Consider the following 15644-nt stretch of genomic DNA (forward strand, 5'->3'; position numbering starts at 1 on the left):
CATGTCAAAGTGACAACATGGTGGCTTTGTTACAGTAATTGACACATGTGCACTGGAACCCAAAATCAAGCCACTGAAGGAAAGAAAAAAACTTCCCCAAGTTCCTTCAAAGCAGACTTCCAAACGGAGGTTTGTGCATTAAACTTACTGTGTTTGCTACATGTAAAAATGAAATTGAACCACAAAATCAACACCATAAAAACAGGTTGTTCCACAATAACGTTGCTTTCACATCATGCGAAGACGCCACCGCAAATTATCTCACCTCTTTTTAATCTTCATGGGCCTTTCGTCCGGAGGTTCATCTCCATCGTCGCTGCTCCCGTTTCTGGCATCTTTACCGCCGCCGCCAGAGTTTGCCGAAGCACACCCGCCATTCGAAGGGCCTGCAACATCTCCTCCACCAGTGCCTCCTGTTTGGCCCGAGTCCGACGCACCATTGCAACCACCGTTCTGAGAGTCCGTTGGACACTGCCTTGCACCACTAGATGCAGATCCGTCACTCGGCAGTGTAACAGTACCGTTCACACAATCCCCGCTCGCTGCACTTTCCGGCATCTGCACGTCAGACCCACCTTCAATATCGGCAGGCCTGTCGCAAACCTTGCCCTTCAAGTTCCCTTCTTCACCCCCACAGACAAGCCGTTGGTACTTGTCGAATTCCACCCCACAGATATGTATACAGTGCGCGCTCCACAGCTGTTGCCACACATTTGGTCCTCCATTTTTCATTGATGAATTCGCAGAGGTGTGGAGCACTGGAGTTAACTGGTTGTTGTCGTCGGCACCGTGGCTGTACTGTCGGAGGCACTCCGTCGGATCTGGCAGCGTCGTGTCTAGGTTCGTGGCTTCCCGGAACGACGGTTCCATGAACTCCGGGTAGGTTTTGATCCACGACTCCCAGAGAAGGTGGCTTCCGTTGAGCCGCCAGTAGTCGTCCCACGTTGGCGGTTCGGAGTCATTTGTGCTTGCAGAATGCTTGGAAGCTCCTGAATTTTCGCGTTGAAAGATTAAACGCAAGAAAAGCACTCAATGAGAAAGCGAAATAATACATTGTAATCACTTTTCGTCTATAAACCACAAGCTTGGCACAGCCTGCATAGTTAGGAATCACTATACCATGAAATTGCAGAGATTGGACAAAAAAGTTGTTAGGTTTACTCACTCTGAATATTTTACAAACTTTTTTTCTTTACGCACCGAAGCTATACCACGGCTATGAGGAGCACCGCAGTGAATAGCTCCCAATTAATTTTGAGCATGTGGACCACTTGAAAGGAACCATGAAGACCAAATGCAAGTTTGGTTCATTCGAAGGATCGCCTTGTTAGGGTAACACAGACACCACTTTTAACGCACACTTCACTCAAATAAGCTATGTGATTAGCAAAAAAAAAAGAGAATGGCCATGTGACCCACTAGCTCATTTCCTGCATGAACCCATGACGTATTATGGGCAACTCATTGCAATTGGCTGAGGCTCACAAAATCCAATGCAAATTAAACAGGGATGACGAGCTTACAGAATGAGCTATTTTCATTTAAATGTAATGCGTATTCATTTTATAGCAGTCAGAATGCTCGGCAAAACGAAGGAAGTTGCGAACGAATACGTAATCGTACAAGCAACAGTGTGTATGACGTGCACTCTGCCGTTTGAAGCTGCACAGCCGTCGTGCGTGTTGGGCCTGTCTGACACGACACCGGCCAACTGGCATACGCAACGTCACCACTTACGTGACCCTGTTTGTCAAGCATGCCCCATCTGTCACGAACGATTACTATCAACCATAACAAAAGTCACCCAGGCACAAACTCGGTCAAAAACAATGCAAGTGCAGACAGCAGTCTCTGAGCAGCATTGTGGCGCCACCTATGAAGGCATACAGTAGACAAATGACGCCTTTCACCATTCGCAGCAGCCTTAGTCAACATACTAACTACTATTTCAGGTGCCTCACCTAAGTTGACGTCACGAAACACGACTCAACGGGAGCACTAAAATTTTGGCTTAAAATGCTTCATGTCTCGGGGAATAAAGCGTCGTTTGCTGCCAGACAAGCACTGAAGGCACTGCAAACCACGAAATCTTTCGAATAGAGCAAACTTGTATTTTGGCTGCATGGCCCCCTTCAACATGCACTGAATTCTCGACACAGGGGCGTTTCGGCTTCTTGCCTCCATCTGAAAAGCACCCGCCAAGGCCAGGTATAGAACCTGTGTCCTTGGGCTCAGCAGCACAACCCCTTTGCCACCGAGCCACTGCGGCCGGTAACATTCACAAGTGGACTCTTCCACACAATGAATGAAGATATTCCGTGTGAAAATTACTAGCTTGTTTGAACATTGTAATTGTTATTGGGTCTTCTATCCTTGTATGCCCTCCTGCTTAAACCTATTAAACTAAAAACAGTACAAACCTGAAGATTCGGCAAGTGCTTGCCGAAGGGTTGCAAACAGCTAGAGGCCATTAAACTGACCTCGACTGAATGATCGACAACCTTTCACCTGAAGCCAGCCGCAGTAACAACCACGCATCAGCCACCCATTTATGCTTTCCGAAATTGCATCAGCCAAAAAGATGGTATGCCAAATTGCTGCACAATTGCATTGCATATGTGACGCAATCTCTCTCTCATCCACCTTGTCCATTCAACCTAGCAATCTTTTTACCCTTCTGTTTTTTTGTAAGGCAAAAGCCTTAAGTGCCCCATTATGCAAAAAAAAAAACTTGTTATTCTTGTAGTAGTCGGGCCAAAAAAAAAAAAGGCTGCCACTTCAAAAATATCTGATATAAAAAAAAAACAGGTGATCTGCTGGGATTTGAACCCGTAGCTGTTGCACACACCCAAGCAGACAGGTCCTCAGTTGGATCCACACCCAAAATTTTGTGATAAAAGCAGCACCGAGGTACAAATCTACCTTTCTTCTTCCTCTGTTTCTTCCTCTTGGGCTTCTTTAGGTCGCAAGCTGACGCAAACTGCACGGGCAGTCCCATTTGTCGCATCAGCTTCGCGTCAGACTTGTCGCCGACCAAAACAATGTCTGCCCCACAACCTGCATCCTCCTTCTCTTCAGTCAAATCACCGCACGCGTGATTGTCAGCATCACTGTTCTTGACAACTTTACCTCCATCTTCCTCACAGCACACATCACCACAGTCAACAGTAGAATCACAAGTAACGGCAGCCGTGCGTCCACAGTCAATGTCACCAAGCACACAAAACGCAGCATCATCAACTCCTTTCAAGTCGGCCCCGTCTGTCTGCTCCGATGTAGCCAAAGCCAAATCCATTTTCTCACTTTCTGCCAGTGTGGGTTCTGTTAGCTCCGATTCCTTATGTAGCTCAACGCCGTCGCCACGGTTTGGGGCAAACAGTTTGCAATAGTAGTTGCACAATTCATCGTCGTGCTGATCCCACAGTACTTCCAAAAGCTCATTATAGGACTTCAGAGGTTCTGCCACTCCGTCCCTACTAACACAATCAACCCGCAATTCTTCCAATGGCTTCAATTCACCTGTGCTTTCCTGCATGCTGTTTCTGGACGATTCGCTCTTGGCATCTGAATACAATGTCACCGCAACGTCCGAGTTGCTGGCCCCTCCCTCATTTGTCTCAATTTCTGGGCCTCTGTGAGACAGCGCCTTGCTGTCACTTTTACGGAGTCCAGATTTACCTTTCTTCCTCTTGGGCTTCTTTAGGTCGCAAGCTGACGCAAACTGCACGGGCAGACCCATCCGTCGCATCAGCTTCGCGTCAGACTTGTCGCCGACCAAAACAATGTCCGCCCCGCAACCTGCATCCTCCCTCTCTTCACTCAAATCACCGCACGCGTGGTTGTCAGCATCACTGTTCTTGACAGCTTTGCCTCCATCTTCCTCGCGGTACACATCTCCACCACAGTCAACAGTAGAATCACAAGTAACGGCAGCCTTGCGTCCGCAGTCAATGTCACCAAGAACAGAAAACGCAGCATCATCGACTGCTTTCAAGTCTGATGTAGCCAAAGCCAAATCCAATTTCTCACTTTCTGCCAGTGTGGGTTCTGTTAGCTCCGATTCCTTATGTAGCTCAACGCCGTCGCCACGGTTTGGGGCAAACAGTTTGCAATAGTAGTTGCACAATTCATCGTCGTGCTGATCCCACAGTACTTCCAAAAGCTCATTATAGGACTTCAGAGGTTCTGCCACTCCGTCCCTACTAACACAATCAACCCGCAATTCTTCCAATGGCTTCAATTCACCTGTGCTTTCCTGCATGCTGTTTCTGGACGATTCGCTCTTGGCATCTGAATACAATGTCACCGCAACGTCCGAGTTGCTGGCCCCTCCCTCATTTGTCTCAATTTCTGGGCCTCTGTGAGACAGCGCCTTGCTGTCACTTTTACGGAGTCCAGATTTACCTTTCTTCCTCTTGGGCTTCTTTAGGTCGCAAGCTGACGCAAACTGCACGGGCAGACCCATCCGTCGCATCAGCTTCGCGTCAGACTTGTCGCCGACCAAAACAATGTCCGCCCCGCAACCTGCATCCTCCCTCTCTTCACTCAAATCACCGCACGCGTGGTTGTCAGCATCACTGTTCTTGACAGCTTTGCCTCCATCTTCCTCGCGGTACACATCTCCACCACAGTCAACAGTAGAATCACAAGTAACGGCAGCCTTGCGTCCGCAGTCAATGTCACCAAGAACAGAAAACGCAGCATCATCGACTGCTTTCAAGTCTGATGTAGCCAAAGCCAAATCCAATTTCTCGCTCCCTGCCAGTGTGGGTCCAGTTAGCTCCGTTTCCGAATGTGGCTCAACACCGTCGCCACTGTTTAGGCCAAACAAGCTGTAATGGTGGTTGTACACTTCAACGTAGTGCTGATCTCACACTTCTTTCCAGAGCTCATCATCGGACTTCAGAGTTTCTGCTGCTCCGTCCTTACTAGCATGGTCAACACGTAACTCTTCCAATGGCTTGAATTCACCTACCCCAAACTCGGCTTTGCTTTCCTGCGCACTGTTTTTGGACCATTCGTCGCTGGCATTCGGACACGACGTCGCAGCAATGTCCGAATTGCTCGTCTCTCCTTCATTTGTCTCAGTTTCTGGACCTCTGTGAGACAGCACCTCGCTGTCACTTTTACGGAGTTCAGATTCGGTAATCGTGTCCGTCGAGCTGTTGGCAGCGTCGCAAGTGTTATCGCCGGCAGGAAGGGAATGGTCGGTTGTCGTCTCCGCGCAGTTCCTCGCGTACTCTGGAGAAATGTACTTGCCATAACGCTGCACCCAGGATTGCCAAACGAGGATGTCGCCGTTCTTGTGCCAAAAATTCTCCCAGTCGCTTGCCACAGTTTCCCGCAATTCTTGATCTTCGGGGGGACTCAAGTCTGGCCGGTCTTCTTCATCTTCTTCCAAATCATCTGCGCAGATACGAAGTGCCTCCCGTCAGTACCGATTGTTGGGAAGCGCAAGAATTACTTGGCAACACAGAACAAAAACACAACTGCAGGAAACAAGCGTACTTTGCATTGTGTGCCACGTGGCATGTCCGAGATTTATACTTCGAAAGCGTGTAGCAGCAGTTACTTTGAGACTTGCTTTGTATTATGTCCATTTGTCACTGCGTGCCATACCACTCAGCGGTGCAGCGCACAAAGCAAGAGCAAGTGATTAACTACTGACTTGCCTGCTGTTTTGCCACCTGCTTTCATCATCATCATCATCATCATCCTGTCTACGCCCTCTATAGGGCAAAGGCCTCTCCCACAGATCTTCAATTATCCCGGTCCTGTGCTAACTGCGACCAATTTATCCCCGCGAACTTGTATGCTTTGCGCAATCGCTGCCACGGAAGGTTTGGTCAGTGTTACTGCGTAGGAGCTTCATGGCCCAATGCGCATTGCCGTGAAGCTGCACTTAAAGGGGCCCTGAAAGGCATTTTGAGCACACTAAATGAACTAGCGCAACCGTTAGATTGGGTCGTCAACGTCCTCTGTGCCAAGTATTACTCTTTTACGCGCAGCGGAAAGCTCACACTTTTGTTGCAAAGTTTGTCGTTTTTTTCTCACCCTTTCCTTCGTGTTTTTGGACGCCGCCATCTTCACATGTCTACATCATCGATTCCCAGATGTTCGTCATGAGCTAGACATCCTGCTACTGGGCGGCTTTTTCACGCACTTCTGGCAAAGAGATGAGTCGTCTGCTCAGCGTCGGCTCGCCGGCTGATCTGCCAGCGGAGTGCCGGAGTGCTTGGGCATTTTACGACAAACAAAACAAATGTAAAACAAACGCTTAACCGTTTGTATTGAATGCAACACGGCCATAACACGACATGGATATTCTCTTACCTGAGTACGTTCCATAAAGAAAGCGCTGAAGCCCCGTGGCACTTCTTTCGTGCAATCGCAGCGAACGCCCTGAGCCGAATGCCCGGGTTTGATGCATACATTTCATTCAACTTCAAAACAATCCAGAGATGCGTTTCTAACGAACACAACGTCACAACATGCATTGCAAGTCTGAACCGCGATTGACAGACGATGGGTTGCCTCCTCCAGCCCGTCGTAAATTCGGCACTCACCTCGCGCGCGGTTTGCGGGCACGAACAGCAAGTCACTTAACTCTGGCGCACAAGCCGATGGCTTTTACCCACGCACACTGCACATACCCCATGCGAGGTTGAGTCGTACGTCGCTCGAGAAAGATAATCCAGACCATAGGAAGCACTATCCACCCGCAGAAGCACAACGTCGCATTTCATCGCGAAACAAAGGCGTCCACAACACACACACCATCGCCTCTTGTAATGCCAAACGCATCTCGCACTTCCCAATGGGCGTGAGTGGTACGCCTGCAGTGCCCACATGTCGCGAAGTGGGGCCCCAAGCTGAACCGGGATCACGCAACCGTAACTGACTTCTGGAGTGGTTTGTGCCTTGTTGCCAAGGCAACCGATGTTTGAGATTGTTAAAGAAATGGCGCTCGCTCCAGCGCTAGAAAGCTCAGAGCCGCGACGGAGCATGTTTTGCCAACGTTGCCGCTCTCCACCACGCGTCGCCTTAAGCTAAACTGGTCCAGAGCCTTTAGAAGGCTCTGAACTGGTCGCATGATTGAAGCATTTTGTGCACGGGTTCTGTATCGGTTTAACATACTATGACTTTTTCACATGCCGCTGGCAGGAATTACCACCGCCGCAAAATAAGACTCGGCACCAGCGGGGCCACATCTGATACGGCGCTTTTTGGATAAACAGTGCGCGGTGCATCAAGGGAACGAGCGCACGACCCTCCCCGTGCGGCTGCGAGTTCGCCGCCGATAAAAAGTCATGTGCCGCCAGCAACGTACATCGCGAAAGGGCAAGGCCAGGCCGCCGCATACATGCGGCCAGATTTTTCGTTCGCTTTTCCAGCCTTGAGCGCAGTGCGGGATTCATGGTGTCAACAAAGCTTGCCCGTAGCAGACGACAGTTTGAGCAGCGCAATAGCGGAAGTACGTCACCGCTGCGGAGCGCAGCATCATGGGAGGCAAGGCTCGCGCGCCGTCAACAGCGGAGAGTAAGTCGAAAGGAGGAGGAAACGCGGAGCGACGATAATGCGCGGTTTTTGATTTACGATTTCTCAGCTAATACTCATCGCTTTAACAAAATTCTTGCGGGAGGAGATTGCAAATACATTGCTTTATTTGGGTACATGTACATCCATGCATCGGCGGAAGGTATTTCAGGACCCCTTTAAGGAAAAACCCCGCATATTATCTGCAGCCATACCTTTCCACTGAAATTTTCGCATTTTTTGGTGAGGTGATACGTGTGAAAATACGCTGTTCAGAAATGCTAAGCGCGACGATTCGACACGCCCTTGGAGGCTGCTGTGAGTGGCCACTAGTATTGGTGCACCCACTTGCGTTCCATACTTTACGTCCTGTCCAAACACCACTGAAGGCCGCCTTTGTTTTTTTCAATTTCAGTTCTGAAAACGCCAATTTTCATGAGCCGTTTGTGCCATGCACATTCAGGTTTGAAACGCAGTACTGCGCATTTCGCACTCTTTATACGTGTATTATTACATTACATTGTTTTCTTCTACAGTGTCGAGAATGTGAGCACAGTGTGCCTTTAAGTGACCCATTATTCCGCAAAAAACTGTCCTTGTTCTTGTTGTAGCCCAGTAAAAAGAAGAAAAAAAGGCAGCCATTACAAAAATTTAATATAAAAAACGTGTGTGACCTGCTGGGATTTTAACCCGGATCTGTGGCATACACACGTGCAGAGAAGTCCTCGTCTGGATCCGCACACTACGATAGAAGCAGCACTGATGTACACAAACCTACCTTTCTTCTTCCCCTGTTCCTTCTTCTTGGGCTTCTTTAGGTCCCAAGCTGACGCAAACTGCACAGGCAGACCCATTCGTCGCACCAGCTTCGCGTCAGACTTGTCGCCAACCAACACAACATCCGCCCCACAACCTGCATCCTCCTTCTCTTCACTCAAATCACCGCACGCGTGATTGTCAGCTTCACTGCTCTTGACAACTCTACCTCCATCTTCCTCGCAGTACACATCTCCACCGCAGTCAACAGTAGAATCACAAGTAACGGCAGCCTTGCGTCCACAGTCAATGTCACCAAGAACAGAAAACGAAGCATCATCGACTGCTTTCAAGTCCGATGTAGCCAAAGCCAAATCCATTTTCTCCCTCCCTGCCAGTGTGGATTCAGTTAGCTCCGTTTCCGAATGTGGCTCAACACCGTCGCCACTGTTCAGACCAAACAAGCTGTAATGGTGGTTGTACACTTCAATGTAGTGCTGATCCCACACTTCTTTCCAAAGCTCATCATCGGACTTCAGAGTTTCAGCCGCTCCGTCCTGACTAGCATGGTCAACACGTAACTCTTCCAATGGCTTCAATTCACCCGTGCTCTCCTGCGTACTGTTTTGAGACGATTCATTCTTGCCATCCGCACACGACGCCGCAGCAACGTTCGAGTTGCTGGTCTCTCCCTTGTTTGTCTCCATTTCCGGGCCTCTGTGAGACAGCACCTTGCTTTTGCCTTTTCGTAGTTTGGATTCGGTAACGGTGTCTGTCGAGCTGTTGGCAGCCTCGCAAGTGTTATCGCTGGCAGGAAGGGAATGGTCGGGTAAGGTCTCCACACAGTTCTTCGCGTACTCTGGAGACATGTACTCGCCATAACGCTGCACCCAGGATTGCCAAACGAGGCTGTCGCCGTTTTCGTGCCAAAAATTCTCCCAGTCGCTCACCGCAGTTTCCCGCAATTCTTGATCTTCGGGGGGGCTCAAGTTTGGCAGTTCTTCTTCATCTTCTTCCAAATCATCTGCGCAGATACGAAGTGCCCGCCGTCAGTTCCCAATTGTTGGGAAGCGCAAGAATTATTTGGCAACACAGAAAAAAAAAAAAAAAAAACAATTGCTTGCTTCAGGAAACAAGCATACTTTGTATTGTGTGCCACATCACTCAAGCATGCTTTGTGTTCCACACGTGTGTGGCAAGTCCGAGATTTATACTTTGAATGCGTGTAGCTGTAGTTACTTCGAGGCTCGCTTTGTATTATGTCCATTTGTCACTTTGTGTCCTCCCATTCAGCTGTGCCGCGCACAAAGCAAGAGCAAGTGATGAAATATTGACTTGCCCACTGTTCTGCCACCTGCTTTCATCATCATCATCATCACTCTGTCTACGCCCACGACAGGGCAAACGCCTCTCCCATAGATCTCCAATTATCCCGGTCCTCTGCTAACTGCATCCAATTTATCCCCGCAAACTTTTGTCCTTGTATGTCCTGGTGTGTTTTGCGCAATCGCTGCCATAGAAGGTTTGGTCAGTGTTTATGCGTAGGAGCGTCAAGACCCAATGCGCATTGCCATGAAGCTGCACTTAAGGAAAAACGCCGCGTATTATCTGCACTCGTACTTTGCCTCTGAAATTTTCGCATTTTTGGTGCGCGTGAAACGTGTGAAAATACGCTGTTCAGAAATGCTAAGCGCGACGATTCCACCCGCACTTGGAGGCTGCTGTGAGTAGCCAACTAGTACTGATGCACCCAGTTCCGTCCCATCCTTTGTCACTTCCGAACAACACTAAAGGCCGCCTTTGTTTTTTTCTTTTTTCAATTTCAGTTCCGAAAACGCCAATCTTCGTGAGCCGTTTGCGTCACGCACATTCACGTTTGAAACGCAGTACAGTTGAACCCCGCAATAACGAAACCGCCGGGGAAAGCCAGCAGAAAATTCACTTTTGTGGGGATTTTGTTGCCGCGAGAATTAGACTAAACGACCGGAAAATCGGCCACAAACCAAAAATTTATTTCCTAAAGTCGGTTATATTACTTCGTGAGTCTTACCTTGCAGCCAACGTCACAGTTCAGCTCTCACGGTACAAGTGGTTCATTGCTAGTCGTCGTGCGCGCCTAAGAACGACGAGATCGTGTCAAACGCGTCCAAAACGTTCCGTGTGCTCACTTTCTCTGCACGTTTTTCGCTCTGGCACTTGGTACCGAGTATGTCCGATCATGCAAGCGAAGCCCAGCTTCTTCTGTTTACGAACTTTTCCAGACAGAGTGGCACCTCGTTGCACCAATACTGTTTAGTAAACTAAGTGAGCACCGCTCTGTTGACGTCCAGAAAGGCCACAGCCGTCAGTTTTGTTTTGTGCCTTGCTTTTCGGACTGGTTGAGCGAGCTGCACGCATTGCCAAACTCGTCGGCGCTATCCTCCCTTTATGCTCCTTTCCTCCACTTGGGCCACTGACTTGGGCGATGATGGCTGCCTTATCTTGTAGTGATAAAAAAATTACGCCCACCTCCCCTCGCGGGAACCCTGGTGTGATGCGACGCTGAGGGGGGTTCAAGCGCAAGCGGAGAGCAACCGTCGACCGAAAGGCCGCCGGAGAGCGGCACACCGGTTATATGCGCAGCGCGTCCGAAGGAGGAGACAGCGGAGAGAGAGACAGAGTGCCGCGGCTATGACGCAACACAATCCACTTTAATCCAATCCAAATCCAACCCAATCCAATGCCCCTCACGAGAGAGTGTACGCTATCGGAGAGGAGAGGGGGAGAGTGGCTGCGGACAACAACGGACACACGCAGGAAGGACAGGGCCGCCGACAAGAGATGCTCTGAGCGTCGCATCTAAAACCTCCACTTTTGGGCTGGCGAAGGCATCTTACCAAGAGCAAACACGCCGATCGCCGCACCCGAACAACAAACGCATGCGCGGTTAAGCGGAAGCGGGCAAGCGTAGCCCAAGCCAAAGGCGCGACTTGAGTCCCCATGTGTCGCCCCCTGGTGGTGCACCTGCAAGGCTGCCTCCTTGGCCGCCGGCTCCGCGTTCTGTTGTGAACAAATATGGCGGCGGCCATGCTAGCATGCTGTGGCAGAAGTTTACAAACTTTGAATCGAAAAAAAAAAAAAAATGCATTTGAGCACTTTTTGGGCACAGTTAACCTCGAATGGGTAGGTAAACAGCCGACCAAACTTGCAGAGAATTTCGTTAACACGGTATCAGTTTCCAAAAACGTTTCGTTGCCGCGAGATATAAAATACATGGGCGTCTATGGACGTTCGCCGGGGATGCGAAAATATTTTGTTGCCGCGGGAATTTCATACCCGCGGGATTTTGTTATCGCGGGGTTTGACTGTATTGTGCACTTCGCACTGTTTTTACGTGTACTATTAGATTACATTATTTTTACATTGTGAAAAATGTGAGCGCAGTTGGCCTTTAAGTGCCCCATTCTGCAAAAAGATGTCCCTGTTCTTCTTGTAGTCCAGTAAGAAAAAAGGCCGCCACTTCAAGAATTTATTACATAAAAAACACGTGTGATCTGCTGGGATTTGAATTCATACCTGTGACACACACCCATGCAGACAGGTCCTCATCTGGATCTACACCCAACATTCTACGATAAAAGCAGCACCAAGGTACAAACTTACCTTTCTTCTTCTTCTGTTCCTTCTTCTTGGGCTTCTTTAGGTCACAAGCTGACGCAAACTGCACGGGCAGTCCCATTTGTCGCATCAGCTTCGCGTCAGACTTGTCGTCGACCAAAACAACGTCCACCCCACAACCTGCATCCTCCCTCTCTTCAGTCGAATCACCACACATGCGATTGCCAGCATCACTGTTCTCGCCAACTTTGCCTCCATCTTCCTCGCAGCACACATCTCCACCACAGTCAACAGCAGAATCACAAGTAACGGCAGCTTTGCGTCCACAGTCAATGTCACCAAGCACACAAAACGCAGCATGATCAACTCCTTTCAAGTCAGCCCCGTCTGCCTGCTCCGATGTAGCCAAAGCCACATCCATTTTCTCACTCCCTGCCAGTGTGGGTTCTGTTAGCTCCGATTCCGTATGTAGCTCAACGCCGTCGCCACTGTTTGGGCCAAACAGTTTGTAATAGTGGTTGTACACTTCAACGTAGTGCTGATCCCACACTTCTTTCCAGAGCTCATCATCGGACTTCAGAGTTTCTGCCGCTCCGTCCCCACTAGCAAGATCAACCCGCAATTCTTCCAATGGCTTCAATTCACCTGCGCTTTCCTGCGTGCTGTCTTTGGACGATTCGCTCTCGGCATCCGCACACAATGTCGTCGCGACGTCCGAGTTGCCGGTCTCTCCCTCGTTTGTCTCAGTTTCTGGGCCTCTCTGAGACACCCCCTCGCTGTCACTTTTACGGAGTTCAGATTCAGTAATCGTGTCTGTCGAGCTGTTGGCGTCGTCACAAGTGTTATCGCCGGCAGAAATGGAATGGTCAGTTGACGTCTCCGCGCAGTTTCTCGTGTACTCCGGAGACATGTACTCGCCGTAACGCTGCACCCAGGATTGCCAAACGAGGTTGTCGCCGTTTTTGAGCCAAAAATTCTCCCAGTCACTCGCCGCAGTCTCCCGCGATCCTTGATCTTCCACGGGGCTCAAGTTTGGCAGATATTCTTCTTGTTCTTCCAAGTCATCTGCGAAGATATGAAGTGCCTGTCATCAGTTCCGATTGTCAGTAAGAGCAAGAATTATTCGGTAACACAAAACGAAAGAACAACCACTTGCTTGGCGCAATATGTTAATATATTGAGGCAATAAGCACGCTGTGTATTGTGTGCCACTGGCCACCATGCAACCTCGCTCAAAAATGTTCGTGTTGCATGTTCAAGATTTATACTTTTGATGTCTGTACCGGTAGTTACTCTTTAAACTCGCTTTGTATGGCGTCCATCTGTCACCACCCAGCAATGACGAAAACACCAGGGAGAAACCAAAAATTCGCTGATGCAAAAATTTCGTTCCGTGAGCATGAAACACAGAAGACAGCTAAATGGCCCGCAAAAGGAAAATTTATTTCCAAACGTCGGTTAGATCACTTCGCCAAGCTTTACATTGCAGCAACTTCATAGCTCCGCTCTCACACGGCCAGGAGTGGTTCAAGCTCGTTGTCCGCACGTGCGCCTAAGAACAACCGAATTGTGTTAAACGCATTCAAAACATCCCACGGCTTTACCTTCTCCACACGATTTATTTCTTGCTCCTCGGCACCGAGCATGCCCAAGCATGAAATCAAAGCCCGGCATCTTCTGTCGATGAAGTGTGTCAGGCAGTGGTGCCTCGCAGTTCCACTGCTGTTCACAAAACAAAGTGAACACTGCCCTATCCGCGTCCGGAAAGGCCGCAGCCGTCACTGCTTTGTTTCGCGCATGTGCGCCATTCTCGAGCGCACCAAGAGTGGCAGCCTTGCTTTTCAAAATGGTAGAGAGCGAGGCGCACGCGATAACCACTCTAAACTTGTTGGCACTCTCATCACTTTCCCTCTTTGGTCAGCAGTGACTTGGGCAATGAAGGCAGCCTTATCTTGTAGCGATAAAAACTTATGGGTGCATGGAGGCGTCCTATCAAAAGCAAATGTGCCGATCACCACACACAGTGCATACGACCACTGCAAACAACAAACGCACATGCGCTGTTCGGTGCTAGCCAATTAGCCCATGCCGTGCCATGCCATGTGTCACAACTGTGGTGGTTCACATGGTTCAGACGCACAAAGGATAGGACTGGGTTGGCCCCTGGTAATGTCGCTGCAAGGCTGCCTTCGCCGCCACCTGCTGCGTGGTTGCTCGACGGAAACTCCATTACCTATTTTGCAGGCATCAAAGTGCGCCGTGACAGAAGTTAACACAGTTTTAGTTTAAAGAAAAACGCGTCTGAGCACTTTTTGGACATGGTTAGCCTTAGGTGGGTAGATAACACGTGGACTGGAGCGGCATAAATATTCACTGATGCAGGATCGCTCTCCAAAACCACTTTGTTGCCGACAGATATGAAATTCTACGGGCATTCGCTCAGGATCGAAAAATATTTCACTGCCTCGAGAATTTCATTAGTATCATGGAGTTTGAGTGTACATCCCATTATTACGAGAAAAAGCAGGGGTGTGACTAAAAGATGGCCGTTAAAGCTCCTGGGCCCACACAACTACAGGCTGGTTTCCGTGTCCGAAAGTAACAATACTCTTTTAACAACGGCCATAACTCACAGACGCGAACGGGACAACAGGAACCCCTTTTTCCCTACCTTTGACTGCAACCTTGCACTGCAACAGCTACACATGGAACATTACTTTCACATGAGAAAAAAAATCATCATCATCATAATAATAACCATCACCAGCCTATCTACGCCACTGCAGGGCAAAGGCCTCTCCCATTATTCTCCAATTACCCCGGTCCTGAGCTAACTGTGACCAATTAATCCCCGCAAACTTCTTGATCTCACCTGCCCATCTAACTTTCTGACGCTCCCTGCAACGCTTGCCTTCTCTAGGGATCCACTCGGTTACCCTTAATGACCAACGGTTATCTTGCCTTCGCATTACACGCCCTGCTCACGTCCATTTATTCTTCTTAATTTCTACTAGTATGTCCTTAACACGCGTTTGTTCCCTGAACCACTCCGCTCTCTTCTTGTCTCTTAGTGTTACATTTATCATCTTCCGTTCCATTGCACGCTGAGTCGCCCTCAATTTAAGTTGAACCCTCTTAGTGAGCCTCCAAGTTTCTGCCCCGTAGGTGAGTACCGGTAAGATGCACACTTCAACCGGAAGTGCAATCAATGGAGAAACCGCCGTTTTAAAACCAGCTCGCTTCCTTCCTCAGGGGTGACTGGGGCCATGCTACAGCGGTGTCTTACAGCCTTTCAGTGCAGTCAGTCTCGCACAAAGCTTTTCGCTTCAGGCCGCAGCCCATGAACGAACAGAGATGGGAGAGTTCCAAGAGATAAGGTTTTGTGGAGTTCGCTGAATGCGCCACGACTCAAGTAGAAGTTTCTTCCTCCTGTCAGTTTCGTTCTCAAGGACGACTGGTCCGGTGCGGTAAATTTTGTGGTTGGATGTCTTGCCGTGCTCAGTGACGGCGCTGCGCTCTCTGCGTTGTTTTGAGACATCATTGGTACGTTGCCCGATTCATCCTGGTAGATTTTTGCAAGAAGAGGGGCACGCAGTGCACAAAATCCTCTCTTTTATATCTGTTTTTAACAGCAGAGCTGTTTAGGCTAGTCATTTTGCTGCATAACGTTACCAGAAAAAAAAAAAAAAAAAAAAAAAAACTACCAAGAAAAATACCGCGCGCACGTTGGTTAACTCGGCCTTCGAGAACACTCC

At 49.2% G+C, this 15644-nt stretch overlaps 1 protein-coding gene across 3 annotated transcripts in view; it reads right to left on the minus strand.

Moving 5' to 3' along the window:
* The window catches only part of LOC144158808 (uncharacterized), a 51684-nt gene that overhangs the window by 22548 nt on the left and 13492 nt on the right, over positions 1–15644 (minus strand). Inside the window, exons 4-6 of one of the 3 annotated variants that reach the window (XM_077689959.1) lie at positions 11935–12954; positions 8315–9316; positions 4721–5406 (exon numbers count right to left, since the gene is read on the minus strand). In XM_077689959.1, coding sequence (XP_077546085.1) covers positions 4871–5406; positions 8315–9316; positions 11935–12954 — 2558 coding nt within the window. In that variant the 3' untranslated portion in view covers positions 4721–4870. Of the gene's footprint in view, positions 1–265; positions 990–2922; positions 4611–4720; positions 5407–8314; positions 9317–11934; positions 12955–15644 lie in introns of those variants that run through there. The other 2 variants (XM_077689961.1, XM_077689960.1) reach the window with 2 other exon arrangements.

The sequence above is a fragment of the Haemaphysalis longicornis genome, unplaced genomic scaffold, assembly GCF_048455015.1.
Source record: "Haemaphysalis longicornis isolate Haplotype H1 unplaced genomic scaffold, Haemaphysalis longicornis Haplotype H1 scaffold_10, whole genome shotgun sequence".
Lineage (NCBI taxonomy): Eukaryota > Metazoa > Arthropoda > Arachnida > Ixodida > Ixodidae > Haemaphysalis > Haemaphysalis longicornis.